The following is a 19334-nucleotide window of genomic DNA, read 5'->3' as shown; positions in this document are numbered from 1 at the left end:
TCCGGAAGGTGGTCAGTGACTCCGCTGTCCTGGCGTCGTGGGGGAGCTTGTTCCACCATTGGGGTGCCAGAGCAGCAAATAGCTTTGACTGGGCTGAGCGGGAACTGTGCTTCTGTAGAGGTAGGGGAGCTAGCAGGCCAGAGGTGGATGAACGTAGTGCCCTCATTTGGGTGTAGGGTCTGACCAGAGCCTGAAGGTAAGGAGGTGCCGTTCCCCTCACAGCTCCGTAGGCAAGCACCATGGTCTTGTAGTAGATGCGAGCCTCAACTGGAAGCCAGTGGAGTGTGTGGAGGAGCGGGGTGACATGAGAGAACTTGGGAAGGTCGAACACCAGACGGGCTGCGGCGTTCTGGATAAGTTGTAGAGGTTTAATGGCACAGGCAGGGAGCCCAGCCAACAGCGAGTTGCAGTAATCCAGACGGGAGATGACAAGTGCCTGGATTAGGACCTGTGCCGCTTTCTGTGTAAGGTAGGGTCGTACTCTGCGAATGTTGTAGAGCATGAACCTGCAGGATCGGGTCACCGCTTTGATGTTAGCGGAGAACGACAGGGTGTTGTCCAGGGTCACGCCAAGGCTCTTTGCACTCTGGGAGGAGGACACAATGGAGTTGTCAACCGTGAGGGCGAGATCATGGAGCGGGCAGTCCTTCCCCAGGAGGAAGAGCAGCTCCGTCTTGCCGAGGTTCAGCTTGAGGTGGTGATCCGACATCCACACTGATATGTCTGCCAGACATGCAGAGATGCAATTCGCCACCTGGTTATCAGAAGGGGGAAAGGATCAAATGAATTGTGTGTCATCTGCGTAGCAATGATAGGAGAGACCATGTGAGGATATGACAGAGCCCAGTGACTTGGTGTATAGAGAGAATAGGAGAGGGCCTAGAACTGAGCCCTGGGGGACACCAGTGGTGAGAGCACGTGGTGCGGAGACAGATTCTCACCACGCCACCTGGTAGGAGTGACCTGTCAGGTAGGACGCAATCCAAGAATGAGCAGCGCCGGAGATGCCCAACTCGGAGAGGGTGTAGAGGAGGATCTGATGGTTCACAGTATCAAAGGCAGCGGATAGGTCTAGAAGGATAAGAGCAGAGGAGAGAGAGTTAGCTTTAGCAGTGCGGAGAGCCTCCGTGACACAGAGAAGAGCAGTCTCAGTTGAATGACCAGTCTTGAAACCTGACTGGTTTGGATCAAGAAGGTCATTCTGAGAGAGGTGGCAGGAGAGTTGGCTAGAGAAGGCACGCTCAAGAGTTTTGGAGAGAAAAGAAAGAAGGGATACTGGTCTGTAGTTGTTGACATCGGAGGGATCGAGTGTAGGTTTTTTGAGGAGGGGTGCAACTCTCGCTCTCTTGAAGACGGAAGGGACATGGCCAGCGGTCAAGGATGAGTTGATGAGCGAGGTGAGGTAAGGGAGAAGGTCTCCGGAAATGGTCTGGAGAAGAGAGGAGGGGATAGGGTCAAGCGGGCAGGTTGTTTGGCGGCCGGCCGTCACAAGTCGCAAGATTTCATTTGGAGAGAGAGGGGAGAAAGAAGTCAAAGCATAGGGTAGGGCAGTGTGAGCAGGACCAGCGGTGTCATTTGACTTAATAAATGAGGATCGGATGTCGTCAACCTTCTTTTCAAAATGGTTGACGAAGTCATCCACAGAGAGGGAGGAGGGAGGGGGAGGAGGAGGAGGATTCAGCAGGGAGGAGAAGGTGGCAAAGAGCTTCCTAGGGTTAGAGGCAGAGGCTTGAAATTTAGAGTGGTAGAAAGTGGCTTTAGCAGCGGAACAGAGGAAGAGAATGTAGAGAGGAGGGAGTGAAAAGATGACAGGTCCGCAGGGAGTTTAGTTTTCCTCCATTTCCGCTCGGCTGCCCGGAGCCCTGTTCTGTGAGCTCGCAATGAGTCGTCAAGCCACGGAGCAGGAGGGGAGGACCGAGCCGGCCGGGAGGATAGGGGACATAGAGTCAAAAGATGCAGAAAGGGAGGAGAGGAGGGTTGAGGAGGCAGAATCAGGAGATCGGAGGGAGAAGGATTTAGCAGAGGGAATAGATGATAGGATGGAAGAGGAGAGAGTAGCGGGAGAGAGAGAGCGAAGGTTGCGACGGCACATTACCATCTAAATAGGGGCAGAGTGAGTAGTGTTGGAGGAGAGCGAGAGAGAAAAGGATACAAAGTAGTGGTCGGAGACTTGGAGGGGAGTTGCAGTGAGATTAGTAGAAGAACAGCATCTAGTAAAGATGAGGTCAAGCGTATTGCCTGCCTTGTGAGTAGGGGGAGACGGTGAGAGGGTGAGGTCAAAAGAGGAAAGGAGTGGAAAGAAGGAGGCAGAGAGAAATGAGTCAAAGGCAGACGTAGGGAGGTTAAAGTCACCCAGAAAGTCACACAACACAATTCAACAGTCTCAAGTTTTGAGGGAGCGTGTAATTGGCATGTTGACTGCAGGAATGTCCACCAGAGCGGATGCCAGATAATTTAATGTTAATTTCTCTACAATAAGCCGCCTCCAACGTTGTTTTAGAAAATTTGGCTTTACGTCCAACCGGCCTCACAACCGCAGACCACGTGTAACCATGGCAGCCCAGGACCTCCACATCCAGCTTCTTCAGCTGTGGGATCATATGAGACCAACCACCTGGACAGCTGATGAAACTGAGGAGTATTTCTGTCTGAATAAAGCCTTTTTGTGGGGAAAAACTAATTCTGATTGGCTGGGCCTGGCTCCACAGTGGGTGTGAAATCCATAACTTAGGGCCTAATGAATTTATTTCAATTGACTGATTTCCTTACATGAACTGTAACTCAGTACAATCGTTGAAATTGTTGCATGTTGCGTTTATATTTTTGTTCAGTGTAGTGTGATATGTTCATTTTCGTATGGTTACATAAGACAGATGGTTACACGAGGCACAAAAATGAAAGTAGGGTGGTTGGTTGGGTGAGCGTATAACGTAAATGTCTAACAACCCAAAGGTTGCGAGTTTGAATCTCATCATGGACAAATTTAGCATTTTAGCTAATTAGCAACTTTTCAACTACTTACTATTTTTTAGCTACTTTGCAACTACTTAGGATGTTAGCTCAGTCTGAGAGCTGTTGAGGGACTGGTACATCCAGTGAGGTGAGAGGTCACACATGGTTTAGATGGTAAATATTTGTCAACATAGCGGTTCATCTCGTAAGCAAAAGTGAATATGTTCCATCATCTATGTTAATTTACATTAGTGCAAATTGTCCATGTATTTTCTCGCCCCTTTTGGCTGTATGAAAGTTTATTTCCCCTCAGGCACACACATTTGTTCTTTGTTATTAAGAAAGTAATTTGTGTAGAATGTACCTTTCCCCACATCTCTTTACATTGCTTATGCAGTTGTCAGAGCAGCTTACCAATCACTGCACCTGTACACAGCCCATCTGTAATTAGCCCACACAACTACCTCATCCCCATATTGTTATTTATTTTGCTCATTTGCACCCCAGTATCTCTATTTGCACATCATCTTCTGCACATCTATCACTCCAGTGTTAACAGGGGTTTACCACTGTAGCCTACCATGGGGGGTGTTTACCACTGTAGCCTACCATGGGTGGTGTTTACCACTGTAGCCTACCATGGGGGGGGGGGGGGTGTTTACCACTGTAGCCTACCATGGGTGGTATTTACCACTGTAGCCTACCATGGGGTGGTGTTTACCACTGTAGCCTACCATGGGTGGTATTTACCACTGTAGCCTACCATGGGGTGGTGTTTACCACTGTAGCCTACCATGGGGGGTGTTTACCACTGTAGCCTACCATGGGGTGGTGTTTACCACTGTAGCCTACCATGGGGTGGTGTTTACCACTGTAGCCTACCATGGGGGGTGTTTACCACTGTAGCCTACCATGGGGGGTGTTTACCACTGTAGCCTACCATGGGGGGGTGTTTACCACTGTAGCCTACCATGGGGGGTGTTTACCACTGTAGCCTACCATGGGGTGGTGTTTACCACTGTAGCCTACCATGGGGTGGTGTTTACCACTGTAGCCTACCATGGGGGGTGTTTACCACTGTAGCCTACCATGGGGGGTGTTTACCACTGTAGCCTACCATGGGGGGTGTTTACCACTGTAGCCTACCATGGGTGATGTTTACCACTGTAGCCTACCATGGGGGGGTGTTTACCACTGTAGCCTACCATGGGTGGTGTTTACCACTGTAGCCTACCATGGGGGGGGGTGTTTACCACTGTAGCCTACCATGGGGGGGTGTTTACCACTGTAGCCTACCATGGGTGGTGTTTACCACTGTAGCCTACCATGGGTGATGTTTACCACTGTAGCCTACCATGGGGGGGTGTTTACCACTGTAGCCTACCATGGGGGGGGTGTTTACCACTGTAGCCTACCATGGGGGGTGTTTACCACTGTAGCCTACCATGGGGGGTGTTTACCACTGTAGCCTACCATGGGGGGTGTTTACCACTGTAGCCTACCATGGGTGATGTTTACCACTGTAGCCTACCATGGGGGGTGTTTACCACTGTAGCCTACCATGGGTGGTGATTACCACTGTAGCCTACCATGGGGGGGGTGTTTACCACTGTAGCCTACCATGGGGGGGGGTGTTTACCGTGCCACTATGCCTTCAGCAGGCTTGAAAAGTGGGATTGATCTGTTTGTCTTTGTCTGATCCAATTGTCTGTTTCAGTTTTCAGTAGTTAAATCCTTTGACATACGGTTAATTTCAACATTTTACATTTTTAACACAAATGCACTGGATTGGGCCTCCCGAGTGGCGCAGCCCGGTTCGATCCCGGGCTGTATCACAACCGGCCGTGATCGGGAGTCCCATGCGCACAATTGGCCCAGCGTCATCCGGGTTAGGGGAGGGTTTGGCCGGGGTAGGCCATCAAAATATTTGCTCATGGACAAACAAGATGGTTAAAAAACATTTATCTAAGACAGGTCTCAATAATTGTGCTATTTTTACAAATAGTGAGATGTAGATGTAAACAAATCAAATCAAATTGTATTTGTCACATGCGCCGAATACAACAGGTAGTTCACCTTACAGTGAAATGCTTACCTACAAGCCCTTAACCAACAATGCAGTTTCAAGAAAAATAAGTGTTAAGTAAAAAATATATTTATTTTTGTGTGAAAAATAACAAATAATGAAAGAGCAGCAGTAAAATAACAGTAGCGAGGCTATATACAGGGAGTAACGGAACAGAGTCAATGTGCAGGGGCACAGTTTAGTTGAGGTAATTGAGGTAATATGTACAGTTAAATTCGGAAGTTTACATACACCTTAGCACAATACATTTAAACTCAGTTTTTCACAATTCCTGACATTTAATCCTAATAAAAATTTCCTGTCTTAGGTCAGTTAGGATCACCACTTTATTTTAAGAATGTGAAATGTCAGAATTGTAGAAGAGAGAATTATTTATTTCAGCTTTTATTTCTTTCATCACATTCCCAGTGGGTCAGAAGTTGCCTTTAAATTGTTTAACTTGGGTCAAACGTTTCGGGTAGCCTTCCACAAGCTTCCCACAATAAGTTGGGTGAATTTTGGCCCATTCCTCCTGACAGAGCTGGTGTAACTGAGTCAGGTTTGTAGACCTCCTTGCTCGCACACGCGTTTTCAGTTCTGCCCACACATTTTCTGTAGGATTGAGGTCAGGGCTTTGTGATGGCCACCAATACCTTGACTTTGTTGTCCTTAAGCCATTTTGCCACAATTTTGGAAGTATGCTTGGGGTCATTGTCCATTTGGAAGACCCATTTGCGACCAAGCTTTAGATTCCTGACTGATGTCTTGAGATGTTGCTTCAATATATCCACATAATTTTCCTTCCTCATGATGCCATCTATTTTGTGAAGTGCACCAGTCCCTCCTGCAGCAAAGCATCCCCACAGCATGATGCTGCCACCCCGTGCTTCACGGTTGGGATGGTGTTGTTCAGCTTGCAAGCATCCCTCTTTTTCCTTCAAACATAACAATGGTCATTATGGCCAAACAGTTCTATTTTTGTTTCATCAGACCAGAGGAAATTTCTCCAAAAAGTACGATCTTTGTCCCCATGTGCAGTTGCAAACCGTAGTCTGGCTTTTTTATGGCGGTTTTGGAGCAGTGGCTTCTTCCTTGCTGAGCAGCCTTTCAGGTTATGTCGATATAGGACTCGTTTTACTGTGGATATAGATACTTTTGTACCTGTTTCCTCCAGCATCTTCACAAGGTCCTTTGCTGTTGTTCTGGGATTGATTTGCACTTTTCGCACCAAAGTACGTTCATCTCTAGGAGACAGAACACTTCTCCTTTCTGAGTAGTTTGACGGCTGCGTGGTCCCATGGTGTTTATACTTGCGTACTATTGTTTGTACAGATGAAAGTTGTACCTTCAGGCATTTGAAAATTGCTCCCAAGGATGAACCAGACTTGTGGAGGTCTACAATTTTTTTCTGAGGTCTTGGCTGATTTCTTTTGATTTCACCATGATGTCAAGCAAAGAGGCACTGAGTTTGAAGGTAGGCCTTGAAATACATCCACAGGTACACCTCCAATTGACTCAAATGATGTCAGAAGCTTCTAAAGCCATGACATAATTTTCTGGAATTTTCCAAGCTGTTTAAAGGCACAGTCAACTTAGTGTATGTAAACTTCTGACCCACTGGAATTGTGATACAGTGAATTATAAGTGAAATAATCTGTCTGTAAACAATTGTTGGAAAAATTACTTGTGTCATACACAAAGTAGATGTCCTAACCGACTTGCCAAAACTATAGTGGTTGAAAAACGAGTTTTAATGAATCCAACCTAAGGGTATGTAAACTTCCGACTTCAACTGTACATGTAGGTAGAGGTAAAGTGACTACGCATAATTGTTACCTACCCTTACCACATGGGGGCAGCCCGTTTGGAAGTACAGAATCCAGTTGCAGAGGGAGGTGTTTAGTCCCAGGGTCCTTAGCTTAGTGATGAGCTTTGAGGGCACTATGGTGTTGAACGCTGAGCTGTAGTCAATGAATAGCATTCTCACGTAGGTTTTCCTTTTGTCCAGGTGGGAAAGGGCAGTGTGGAGTGCAATAGAGATTGCATCATCTGTGTATCTATTGGGGCAGTATGCGGTCTAGGGTTTCTGGGATAATGGTGTTGATGTGAGCCATGACCAGCCTTTCAAAGCACTTCATGGCTACAGATGTGAGTGCTACGGGTCGGTAGTCATTTAGGCAGGTTACCTTAGTGTTCTTGGGCACATGGACTATGGTGGTCTGCTTGAAACATTTTTACATTTTAGTAATTTAGCAGACGCTCTCATCCAGAGCGACTTACAGTTAGTGAGTGCATACATTTTCATACTGGCCCCCTCCGTGGGAAACGAACCCACAACCCTGGCGTTGCAAGCGCCATGCTCTACCAACTGAGCTACAGGGATAGGTTGAAAATGTAACCACTTGCCAGTTGGTCAGCGCATGCTCGGAGTACACATCCTGCTAATCCGTCTGGCCCTGTGGCCTTGTGAATGTTGACCTGTTTAAATGTCTTACTCATGTAGTGTATTGAGATTATGATGGTGTTAAATGTTTTTTAAGTGGAACTGAAAGAATGTTGATTTTAGTATCAAGAGGGAATGTTTTAGTGTAATGTCACATACAACAGACAGGAAGAGTGTTGTAGACAGGGGAGACTGGTGATTGGCCAGAAGAGGGAGCCACCCATCTTTTTGCATTGTTTATAAATAGGGGTTAAACGAAGAAGAAAGTCAGAACGGCCATGGCAATCTGGGACGCCGTTCTCCGGACACCGCGGGTCTGTAACTTATGCTGTAACCTCATGATTTTAATAAAAGCCTCTAACACGGTGCAGCTTGAGCGGACTCTTTGTTGACAGCAATAATTGCCACCATTCACCCGATACGACAAATGGCGCCCAACGTGGGGCTGGTCTGCACCTCTCCTGTGTTTCAGTCAGCCGCCAGGCTAACTCGCTTTGAAGCATGGCCAGACAAGGGTGAGTTTTTCTTACCGCTTCGGAGCTTGTTAGATTGGTTACGACTTGTGTACACTGGAGAGATGTACCATATGACCGTGCCTCGGGTGGCGTTGTTGCTGTCGACTAGGAGGCTGCCTAAAATGTTATTCCATTGTAAACGGCAGGTAATTGGAAGTTTAGAGCATAAAACGGTAGGAATTAAGTATTGGCAGGTGTACAATTAAGGCAGATATGCGCATTCATTAGGGCACTGTACCGCTTAAGACCCCGGGGGGGCCATTTAGAAAATGATGGGCCGGCAAATCCGCGTGCACGATAGAATGTGCATTCGGTGGGTTTTAAAGAAAACTCGGTTTGATGGGATTTATCTGATTGTGATTATGACTCGACTCTCGTCCGACGGGGGGTTTGATTGGGTTTGATTTCTCGGTGTAATGGTCATTAATCCACGGTAGCAAAAACGGTAGGATAAATATGTTAAAATAAATAGGGCAGTGCAGGATGTTTGTTTGTGTGGTAGGCCGCAGTTAGCTAAAGGCTAATGTTAATGCTAAATGGGATTGGGTTTCATGCTACATGGTACATGGCGGCTAATGCTAATTGTGTTGCGTGCTACATGCTAACGGATATCCTTAGAGGGCCATTGCGATGGATTAAAGCCTCTTAAATTTGTTTGTATGTGGGTGGAATTCAGAGTTCTATGCAAATGTGAGTTCTGTTATGTGTAATTGTCTGAGTATAAGGTATAAAATAGTGAAGCTGTAGCGTAATGCTATCGGTCTAGTGTTTGGGAATCGTATCATTGAATGCATTTGCGCATGCGTTTAATTTTGCGACACTACACTACAGAAAGAGGGAGTTTATGGCACGAGATTAGGACACGTTTTGGTTTACGGCACTAAACTACAACACGAGGGTATAGTAAAACTACAAAAACGGGATTGTGGGTAACGTGTCATATTTCTGGGGGGCTGCGTGTCGCAGGGAGAGAAATAGACACAGACGAGGAAACAAAGAGAAGATATATTTTGACACGAGTATTCTAGTTTAAACGGCGGTTGGTTAAAGATGAAACTTGTTTTGTGACCTATTGAATTTATAAATTAAATATATGTTGGCGAAGTATAATGAATTAAATTAAATGACGGATTAAAATTAAATAAAAATGTTTTTGAGCGATCTATTTAGTCCTGAGTTAAATGACGGATTAAAATAAAATACGTAATGAATTAAATTAAGTCTTGAAGCGAATATGAACGAAGGAATATTGAATATGCTTGAAATAACTCAGTGATTGCATTAACTACTAAAATCTTTTCCTGTGTCTCTGTTCTTTTGTCATCTGAGAGGAACCAGAGGAGAGAGGAGATACAGGAAGTGCTGACGTGCGTCACGTGACAAGGTGTGACGCAGGCAGAGGATCAGATATCAGGCTAGTTCACAAAATCATCCCTTACAAAATATGTGATGTTATGACAATTTTGCATAGGCTTGGCAAATGATTCATTAAAAATTGCATTTTGGAGGCTATGTGCATCACTTGGGTTAATTACAGATGGGTTGGGAATCAAGGACTGACATTATTCTGTAAATTTAAGATAATTAGGTGCCTATAGAGCAAGGGGGTTTATGGGAATTGTAGTAATGGTAGGGTTACAGGCTTTGTTTTGGGATTGCTTTGAAGTTGACTAACTTACATTTGCATTTGATGGGTTGTGGTAAGATAGCCACCACTAATTGATAAATTGGTGACATAGGATATAGGAATAAAAATTGGTTTTAATTATTCATGATTTTTAATTGATTTATTTTTTTAAAAAAAATTTAAGGGGGGAAGCCATAGGCTATATAGTCTAAAATAAAATAATTCACGATAAAGGAATATAAAAGGGTTGATATAGGGGAAAAAATAGTAATCCTTTAACTAAAGTAGTGTTAGAAAAACTAATGGCAGAAGTTAGTACACCTTTCTCACATACGGATTCAGCAAAATGACACCCACCTTATGAGAAGGGAAGGAGAGCTTAGGGATGTTTATCCTCAGCTTCCAGGGATCATCCAGGAGGGTGATTGTTGCATCAGAGATGGAGATGAACGAATAATAGATAGAGGACAAGCAGAAACGACGATAAAGATGAATCCAAAACTCCAGAAGGAAGGAAATGAGATGTCTGGAAGAGAAGAGTGAGGTTAAAAAAGACGAGGATTATGAAGATGAGAGTGATTGAGAAGAGGTCATGCATGGGTGGATATGACTCTGTGATCAGAAGGAAGTTGGCAAGAGAGGAAAGAAGAAGGATACTAGAGATTTGATCTCTGATGGAAGTTGAAGGAAGAAGGATACACGAGATTTGATCTCTGATGAAAGCAAAGATGAAGAAAGCGATGAAGATTTGGAGATTAAAGGTGCTTTATGTTCAAGAGGATTTTATCCTACAAGGACTGGCACAGAAGAAATAGAAGGAGATATAGACCGAGGCTTATCAGGCCTGGAGGAAGCGAGGACTTTGGGAGAGGTAAGAGAGCTAGAGGAACAGCTCGAGACGTTGAAGAGACAAGGAGAAAACCTGCTGAGAACATTTTTAATCCCAAGAATTGGAGGAGAAGAAGAATACATTGAGGCAAAGATGCTGAAGAAGATGATGGAAGATGATATTTTGAGGACAGAACTTAGAATATAAGCTTTTGAAGAATCCTGATATGTCAACAGCAAGAAAGAACAGGACGAAGAAACTCTGAGAAAACTCAATCATACAACTGGTGGAGAAGAGAAGCTTTGGTTATGAAGAATCAGAGTGAACCAAATCAACAATCACTGTGACAGCTTCAACTGAATAATATCAAATGCAATTGTACCAGCCAAGGGGGGTACCAAATGTTCCATATCCACAGCCAGTTTCTGGACAGACACAGAATTGGAGAGGAAGAGGACGAGAAGAAATAGAAGGAGGAGGAAGATTTCAGCTACACTTCCAGCAACTTTCAGAAGACTGTTATAATTGTGGACAGATTGGGTACTTTACCTGTGAGTGCAACAAGTCAGGAGGAAAAAACAGAGAACATTTTTAAGGAAGATACAGGAGCAAGTGAAGATTCTAGAGTGCCTAGAAGATCCGGAAGGGGGGTGTCAGCTGATAGCATCGATTAGAGAAGAAGAGAAAATAGCTAACAATTGAAGTAAAACCAGAGGACTATGAGAAATAATGGTGAATAGTGGAAAAACTTATCTGTGTTCAGCCTAAAGAGGTTAAACATCTCACTATGTAAAATTGACTAATTAGGATAGGGATTTGAGGTAGTAAACAGCTAATTACTCTTAGGGAACCAATTGAGCTATGTTATAAAAAATCAAGGAGAAATTAAAATAGACATACTAATATTAGAAGATACTGTTATGGCAGTGTTGGGAAGAGATGCATTGTTTAAATTGAATTGTACAATAAGATGTACACTAGACGACTGTCTGGTAGAGGATTTTAAAAAGTAGGGTTTTTGGGAATCATATTTGCTTAAAAAGATAATATCATAGGAAGGATGATAATCTATTAGACTGCCTATTAGACAATCTGTCTGGAAAATAAAGTTAAAAGGGGTGACTGTTATTCTGGGTTACATTCTTACACCAAGAGATTTCAGGCTAGGCTAAAAGGTGTGTAGTCGTTTGCCAAGTCTGTGTGTAAAAAAAGTCAGAAGCAGGTGGGGACCTTCCCAATCACATATTCTAAAAATTTGGTGGTAAAGGGATTTTGTGAATAAATCAGTGGAAAAGGTTTTAAAGGTTATGAGAGAAAAGATTAGATTAAAATAAGTTAGGAGAACTAGGGTTGAAGGAACTCTAAGACAGTAAGCTAAGTTTCAAAGTTAGTAGTAAGACAGAGAGAGAACAGTGATGAAGGACATTTTAGAGTTTAGTGGGAAGATATGGTAGGAGTTTAGATCTGTTAGGAGCAGATGCATTGAGAAAGTATGTGTTGCTGAATGATAAGAGAAGATTGAGGGTGATTGAGTATCTATATTTACAGTTCCAGCAGGGAGATCAAGGTAATTATAGGTGTATTTTCTATAATCAAAAGTTTGAAAGTCAGGGATTAGAGATAGGACTGAGAGTTGGGAAAAAGTGACACTAGTGGTGATAGATGGAAGTACAAGCAAAGACTTCAAATCTTTGGAAAATGGATTAAGTAACAATAAGGACATTAACACTTCAGTCTATTATAACAACAGTGAGAAGCAAGTTAACTCTTTCAACATTGATAGTTATTAAAGCCATAAATATATCACATTTGATTATAAGGGAACCAATAGCTCCAGCGCCAATTTTAGGGGAAAAAATACTTATTAGGGTTAGGATGGGGACGTTCCTCCCACATGGAGAGATAATTATGGAGAAGAAGTATTGTTATCAGGACCAAGAGTAGAAGCTGTGGCACCTAATCAAAGGAGGTATAGTTTGGAAGAGGGTTAGGAGTGACTGTTCACTTATGTTGCGTAATGTTACAGAGAAAGGTCAGGGAGAATATATGTGTACTTATCTAGTGCAAGCATTAGAATTTGTTCCGGTTAAGAATTATTGGTTAAAAGGCTATGTAATTCATAAAGTAACGCTTATAATGGAAGAGTTGAGGTCTGTTGTAGCCTCCACAGTCATTGAGGGAGTTCAGGAGGAGTAGATTACAGTAGTCACTCCAACAGTAGATAATACACAGAGGATATTGGTAACTGTGCCACTAGAAATAATTAAGGTTAATACATACTTTAATGGTAACTTTGGAAGGGATTAATGATACGATGGCAATAGCAAATGTAGGAAGTATGACACCGACAACAACTTTTCTGAAATTAAATGGGGAATTTTAGACTCAGGGGTTTATGTTACGGATGGAGAGTGCTGTCAATGATAGTACGAATAGGGTTAAAATAGGAGAGCAGATAGTGGTAGAGAGAATATAGATTCATCATGGAGGTACAGGATGAGGTCTTTGATTTTAATGACAGACAAGGAGAGGTATCTGATCAGTACCGCTCGTTAGGGGAGAGAGAAACTAAAGGGAGTGGTTTGATTCTTCTGTTGTGAAAATTAGAGATAGTTGGGCAGGTTCCAGCAGCTCATTCTGTAAGATCAGTGAGGAATCTTGAGGGTCCATGTCTGTTGAGAATTCCAGCAACAAACATGTTAGAGACGGTCGTTCGACCTCTATCAAGTATGTGTCAATTTTATGCGTTGTCATGACTGTGGTATCAGCAACAATAATCAGTAACAGATAAAATAATGTTGTTGTCAAAACATTTGTTTAAGCCTAGGTTTAGGTGTTATTGGGTTAAGTGAATTAACTTGTGTGAATTTGTTAGATGGGAAGGAAACTCAGGTAACAGCAAACCCTGAAGCATTTGAGGTGTAACCATTGAGGGCTAAAAGTTGTTTTTGTTCTAATAAAACATATGAGGTAAGGGGTATGTTTATGGGAATATCAGATTGTGATGTTATATGATAACTTTGGGTAGGCATTACCTTAAGGGTAGTAATGAGAAATATGTTACTTTTTATGTACCAGGTAGTAAGAAGAGCAGGACTTTGATGGTTAAAAGATTAGCTTTTGCCTGACAATGTGACTATGGGGAATTTTAGAGATATTTGGAGGGTTTGTGGTGATAAAGCATATATATTCTTACCTTATGGATAGACAGGATGTTGTTACATGTCAACGTTGAAGCTTCCATATGAGGTTTCTACCATTATAAGAGGGGTAGCACCGGACACAGAAATCTGAAGCTATATTTGAAATTGGATGAAAAGAGACATGGTTACATGTCATAGTCTTCAAGCCTATCATTGAAGGATAAATCTAAGGGAGAAGGGGGGACTTTTTCCATGGTATGGTGTAACATAAGGTTAGTTATACTTTGAGTCCAGATAGTTATATATGCATTGAAGAATATAAGGGATGCATTTGGGAGATCTGAGAAGACTTGGTTGCAAGATCAGGTAGGCCAGTAGGGGCAGTGATGGGTTACATTTAATGGCAGCTTTGATAACACTGTGTGATGTTTGTAATTTGTTACTGACCTTTGAGAAAGCTATGATATTGAGATAGGTTGGAGAGTGATGCCTGGAGACAACACTCAGATGCCGGTGTTGACTGTTCCTGATCTGGATGAAGATGGACCAGTGGAACTGAATGGATAAATATCATTTTTGATTATTTGATGATTTTTCTTTTTTTTTTTTTTTTTTTCAATATTAGGGTGATGTTGGTATGATTTTATGAATCAAGGGGGGAAGAGGTTAATGTGATTCATACATCATTTATATATCATTTTTATATTCTTAGTTGATATTGATGTTTAATTTGAAAGTGTTGTTTTGCAAAAGATACTGTTTGGTTTTTCCTTTTCTTCCAGAAGCATTTGGGGAACATATGGAGATTGAAATACTCAAACAACGACAATATGAAGGGACAATATGACTGGAGGAGATGAAACAAGGAGGGTGTGGCCGATTCCATCATCAACAGTCCATTGGAAGAGGAGACTACGGGGAGATGAAGTGTAGTGGACTACATTCCAGTGTCTGCAATGAAATATAGACATGTGTAATACATAATTGTGTCATATTCTTAGGGATTAATTTTTGTAGAAGGATATTTGATGTTATTGAATACATGTGAGGATCTTAGATGTTTTTGTTTATTTCGGTGATGTTTAGGGACAGGGAATTTAGGCAGGGAGAGGTTCACTGTAGGGTCCAATGGGTTGACCAGCCTTACAAGTGGATGTTTTTGGATAGGATTTTGTTTGCAGGGGCTTACATGTGTATTTAATTGCATCATAGTTTCAAATGCATTTACATTGTTTATGAGGTTATCTGGAGTACCGAGGTGGTTGCCTGGGGCAGAGGGACCGTGAGAGAATTTTACTGTCTTGATTGATATGGATGGAAGGTTGCCAGACAGTTTTTCGCTCTTACACTCCATAGAGATTTGTTCATATTTCATAGTAATGTATTCACACTTCATAAACAGTTGTTCATATTTCATAGAAAGGTATTTACACTCTAGAGGAGAATGTTTTTGGTTTAATGTTAAAGATACTCAATAAGATAAATTGTTACTTGTCATAATCCTATTCTGTTTGTTTTCGAGACTTTTAGTTTGTCTCGAAAGGGGGGAATGTAGTGTATTGAGATTATGATGGTGTTAAATGTTTTTTAAGTGGAACTGAAAGAATGTTGATTTTAGTATCAAGAGGGAATGTTTTAGTGTAATGTCACATACAACAGACAGGAAGAGTGTTGTAGACAGGGGAGACTGGTGATTGGCCAGAAGAGGGAGCCACCCATCTTTTTGCATTGTTTATAAATAGGGGTTAAACGAAGAAGAAAGTCAGAACGGCCATGGCAATCTGGGACGCCGTTCTCCGGACACCGCGGGTCTGTAACTTATGCTGTAACCTCATGATTTTAATAAAAGCCTCTAACACGGTGCAGCTTGAGCGGACTCTTTGTTGACAGCAATAATTGCCACCATTCACCCGATACGACACTCACATCGGCTACGGAGAGCGTGATCACACAGTCGTCCGGAACAGCTGATGCTCTCATGCATGCTTCAGTGTTGCTTGCCTCGAAGCGAGCATAGCAGTAATTTAGCTTGTCTGATAGGCTCGTGTCACTGGGCAGCTCGTGGCTGTACTTCCCTTTTTAGTCCGTAATAGTTTGCACGCCCTGCGTCGGAGCCGGTGTAGTACGATTCAATCTTAGTCCTGTATTGACGCTTTGCCTGTTTGATGGTTCGTCGGCGGGATTTCTTATAAGTGTCCGGGTTAGAGTCCCGCTCCTTGAAAGAGGCAGCTCTACCCTTTAGCTCAGTGCGGATGTTGCCTGTAATCCATGGCTTCTGGTTGGGGTATGTACGTACGGTCACTGTGGGGACGACGTCATCGATGCACTTATTGATGAAGCCAGTGACTAATGTGGTGTACTCCTCAATGCCATTGGAAGAATCCCGGAACATATTCCAGTTTGTGCTAGCAAAACCGTCCTGTAGCTTAGCATCTGCATCATCTGACCACTTCTGTATTAAGCGAGTCACTGGTACTTCCTGCTTTAGTTTTTGCTTGTAAGCAGGAATCAGGAGGACAGAATTATGGTCAGATTTGCCAAATGGATGGCGAGGGAGAGCTTTGTACGAGTCTCTGTGTGTCGAGTAAAGGTGGTCTAGAGTTTTTTTCCTCTGGTCGCACATTTAACATGCTGGTAGAAATGAGTTAAAACTGATTTAAGTTTCCCTGCATTAAAGTACCTGGCCACTATTAGCGCCGCCTCTGGATGAGCATTTTCTTGTTTGCTTATGGTCTTATACAGCTCGAGCTTGAGTACGGTCTTAGTGGTGGTTTGTGGTGGTAAATAGACAGCTACGAAAAATATAGATGAAAACTCTCTTGGTAAATAGTGTGGTCTACAGCTTATTTACATTTGAGTCATTTTAGCAGATGCTCTTATCCAGAGCGACTTACAGTTAGTGAGTGCATACATGTTTTTAATTTTTAATTTTTTCATACTGGCCCCCCATGGGAATCGAACCCACAACCCTGGCGTTGCAAGCTCCATGCTCTACCAACTAAGCTACACAGGGCTTATCATGAGATACTCTACCTCAGGCGAGCAAAACCTTGAGATTTCCTTAATATTAGATGTCGTGCACCAGCTGTTATTTACAAATATACACAGACCGCCACCCCTTGTCTTACCGGAGGCAGCTGTTCTATCTTGCCGATGCACCGAAAACCCAGCCAGCTGTATGTTATCCATGTCGTCGTTCAGCCATGACTCGGTGAAACATAAGATATCACCGTTTTTAATGTCTCGTTGGTAGGATATTCTTGATTGGAGCTCATCCATTTTATTATCCAATGATTGTATGTTGGCTAATAGTACTGATGGTAGAGGCAGATTACCCACTTGCCATCGGATCCTTACAAGGCACCCCGACCTACGTCCCTGATATTCTTCATGCGAATGACGGGGATTTGGGCCTTGTCGGGTGTCTGAAGTAAATCCTTCACGTCCGACTCGTTAAAGAAAACATCTTTGTCCAGTATGAGGTGAGTAATCGTTGTGCTGATGTCCAGAAGCTCTTTTCGGTCATAAGAGACGGTGGCAGAAACATTATGTACAAAATAATTTACAAATAACGCAAAAAACACACACAATAGCACAATTGGTTAGGAGCCCGTAAAACGGCAGCCATCTCCTCCGGCGCCGTTATCTTCAGAGCCATGTATTTAGTTAATATATGGCTCTGCATGTAATTACTGAATTATGAATTCTTATAGATATATTAGATATGGCTGTACATATGATTTGTGTGTATTTCTGGTACTTCACTATTTTTAAAGGTTTAACAGGAACTGTAGGAGGAAGAGAAACGTTATGGGGGATGTTTATAACAGAGATGCAGTACCTTAGCTACATCACAACTCCCCTGTCCTCATATCATTGTGTAGCCTACCAGGGACAGTGAAGCCATCACGCTAAACCGTAATGACAGGCACAATAGGTACGTTTGTTTTGGTTAATAATATAGTCAGCCAAATTCTTCAAACTTGATTCTATATTTAAACCCAAACCAAGATATAGAGCAAAACCAATATACAGTTTTTACATTTTAATTGTTGCAGTTTTCATGACTTCTTACTTTTTCTCTTTTTTTATGCCTTTTTATATTTCTGTAATTGTAATTGTAGGTGTGTTGCTAAATCATCTAAATAATTTGAATTGCTGCTTTAAAAACAGTGTATTGTGAATGAAGATGTGATGTAACTAATTTAATCTGCAAAATTCACTTTTCAAGATTCCAGCCTTTCCATAAACGATTATGAAACTTACAGCACCAATGACGAATATGATGAGAATTACACAGACGAGGTCTGTAACAAGGCCGCCGTTGTCAAGTTTGGTTCCATCGCCACCCCTGCCTTCTTCTCTGTGGTGACCATCCTGAGTCTAGCGGGCAACATCCTGGTCCTCGTCATCCTGGCCAAGTACGAGAACCTCAAGTCTCTCACCAACATCTTCATCCTCAACTTGGCCCTATCTGATCTGGTTTTCACCTTCGGCCTGCCCTTCTGGGCCGCCTACCACATCTGGGGCTGGACCTTTGGCTGGATCCTCTGCAAGACTGTCACCTTTGTCTTCTACGCTGGCTTCTACAGCAGCGTTTTGTTCCTGGCCATCATGACTATCCACCGCTACCTGGCCGTGGTGCATCCTCTGTCCGACCATGGTTCCCAGAGGGGCTGCTACGGGGTCACAGTCTCTCTCGTCATCTGGGTTGTTAGTTTTGGGGCGGCCGTCCCTTCTTTGATTTTCAGCTCAGTCCAAGAGAACCCCCATGAAGGAGACAACCATTTTTACTGTGAATACTGGGATCCGCTGTGGAAGAAAGTGGGCAGCTACCAACAGAACGTCTTCTTCTTGGCTGCTTTTGTAGTGATGGGGTTCTGCTACGTGAGGATATTAGGGACAATTTCCAAGTCAAGGTCACACATGAGGAATCGAACCGTGAAGCTGATCTTCAGTATAGTGGCAGTATTTTTCCTCGGCTGGGCACCTTACAATGTGGTGATATTTCTAAGGTTGTTGCATGACGACTCCATAGCACCTTTCAATACTTGTGAGGTCAGCACGAGGCTTGACTATGGGTTCTATGTGTGTCGACTGATTGCTTTCTCCCACTGCTGTCTCAACCCTGTCTTCTACGCCTTTGTTGGGATTAAGTTCAGAAATCACTTGAAGGTGATTCTGCTGAAATTTCGCCATCGCCAAAGCACCATGGATTCACAACAGATTAGATCAGCTAACATTTACTCCATGGGATCTATGTACTAGCGCAGGGGTCTTCAACCTTTTCATGCCTAGGAACCAGGCAAACCGGCGACGCAGGGACCCATCATATGTTAGCAAAACAAATATGTAACATCTTGTCATATCATCAGGTTAATGTACGGGCGCAACTTTGGTTTTAGAAGTGGGGGGGGGACATAACCCCCCCCCCCCCAAAAAAAACCCAAAAAACATTGTAAAGTGGTTATCCCACTGGCTATAAGGTGAATGCACCTATTTGTAAGTCGCTCTGGATAAGAGCGTCTGCTAAATGACGTAAATGTAAATAACCTGGTGGAGGGTCTGGGGGCCTCCAACATAATTTTTTGGGCATCTGAAGCTAATTTTGTGCATTTCTACACAATCTAATATGACTGTTTTGGGGTCGTTTTGGGGTCACTTTTATTGTAAATAAGAATAGAATATGTTCAGAGCCTAAAATGAACACCCGCCACCTGCCAAATGCGGGTAGATTGCGCACAGACATAAAGGTTGGTC

The 19334-nt window shown here is 43.1% G+C and overlaps 1 protein-coding gene across 1 annotated transcript; it reads left to right on the top strand.

Annotated features, from left to right (window-relative positions):
- Window positions 1-17495: 17495 nt before the first annotated feature.
- Window positions 17496-18868, top strand: LOC311137575 (chemokine XC receptor 1-like; the record flags this gene model as incomplete). Its single annotated transcript, XM_084172087.1, has 2 exons — window positions 17496-17511; window positions 17806-18868. 2 exons carry the CDS (start codon window positions 17496-17498, stop codon window positions 18840-18842), a joined length of 1053 nt encoding a protein of 350 aa, XP_084028213.1. The 3' UTR covers window positions 18843-18868.
- Window positions 18869-19334: the final 466 nt, after the last annotated feature.

The sequence above is a fragment of the Coregonus lavaretus genome (assembly GCF_964263955.1).
Source record: "Coregonus lavaretus genome assembly, chromosome: 11".
Taxonomy (NCBI): Eukaryota; Metazoa; Chordata; class Actinopteri; order Salmoniformes; family Salmonidae; genus Coregonus; species Coregonus lavaretus.
This window is presented reverse-complemented; position numbering and strand designations above follow the sequence as displayed.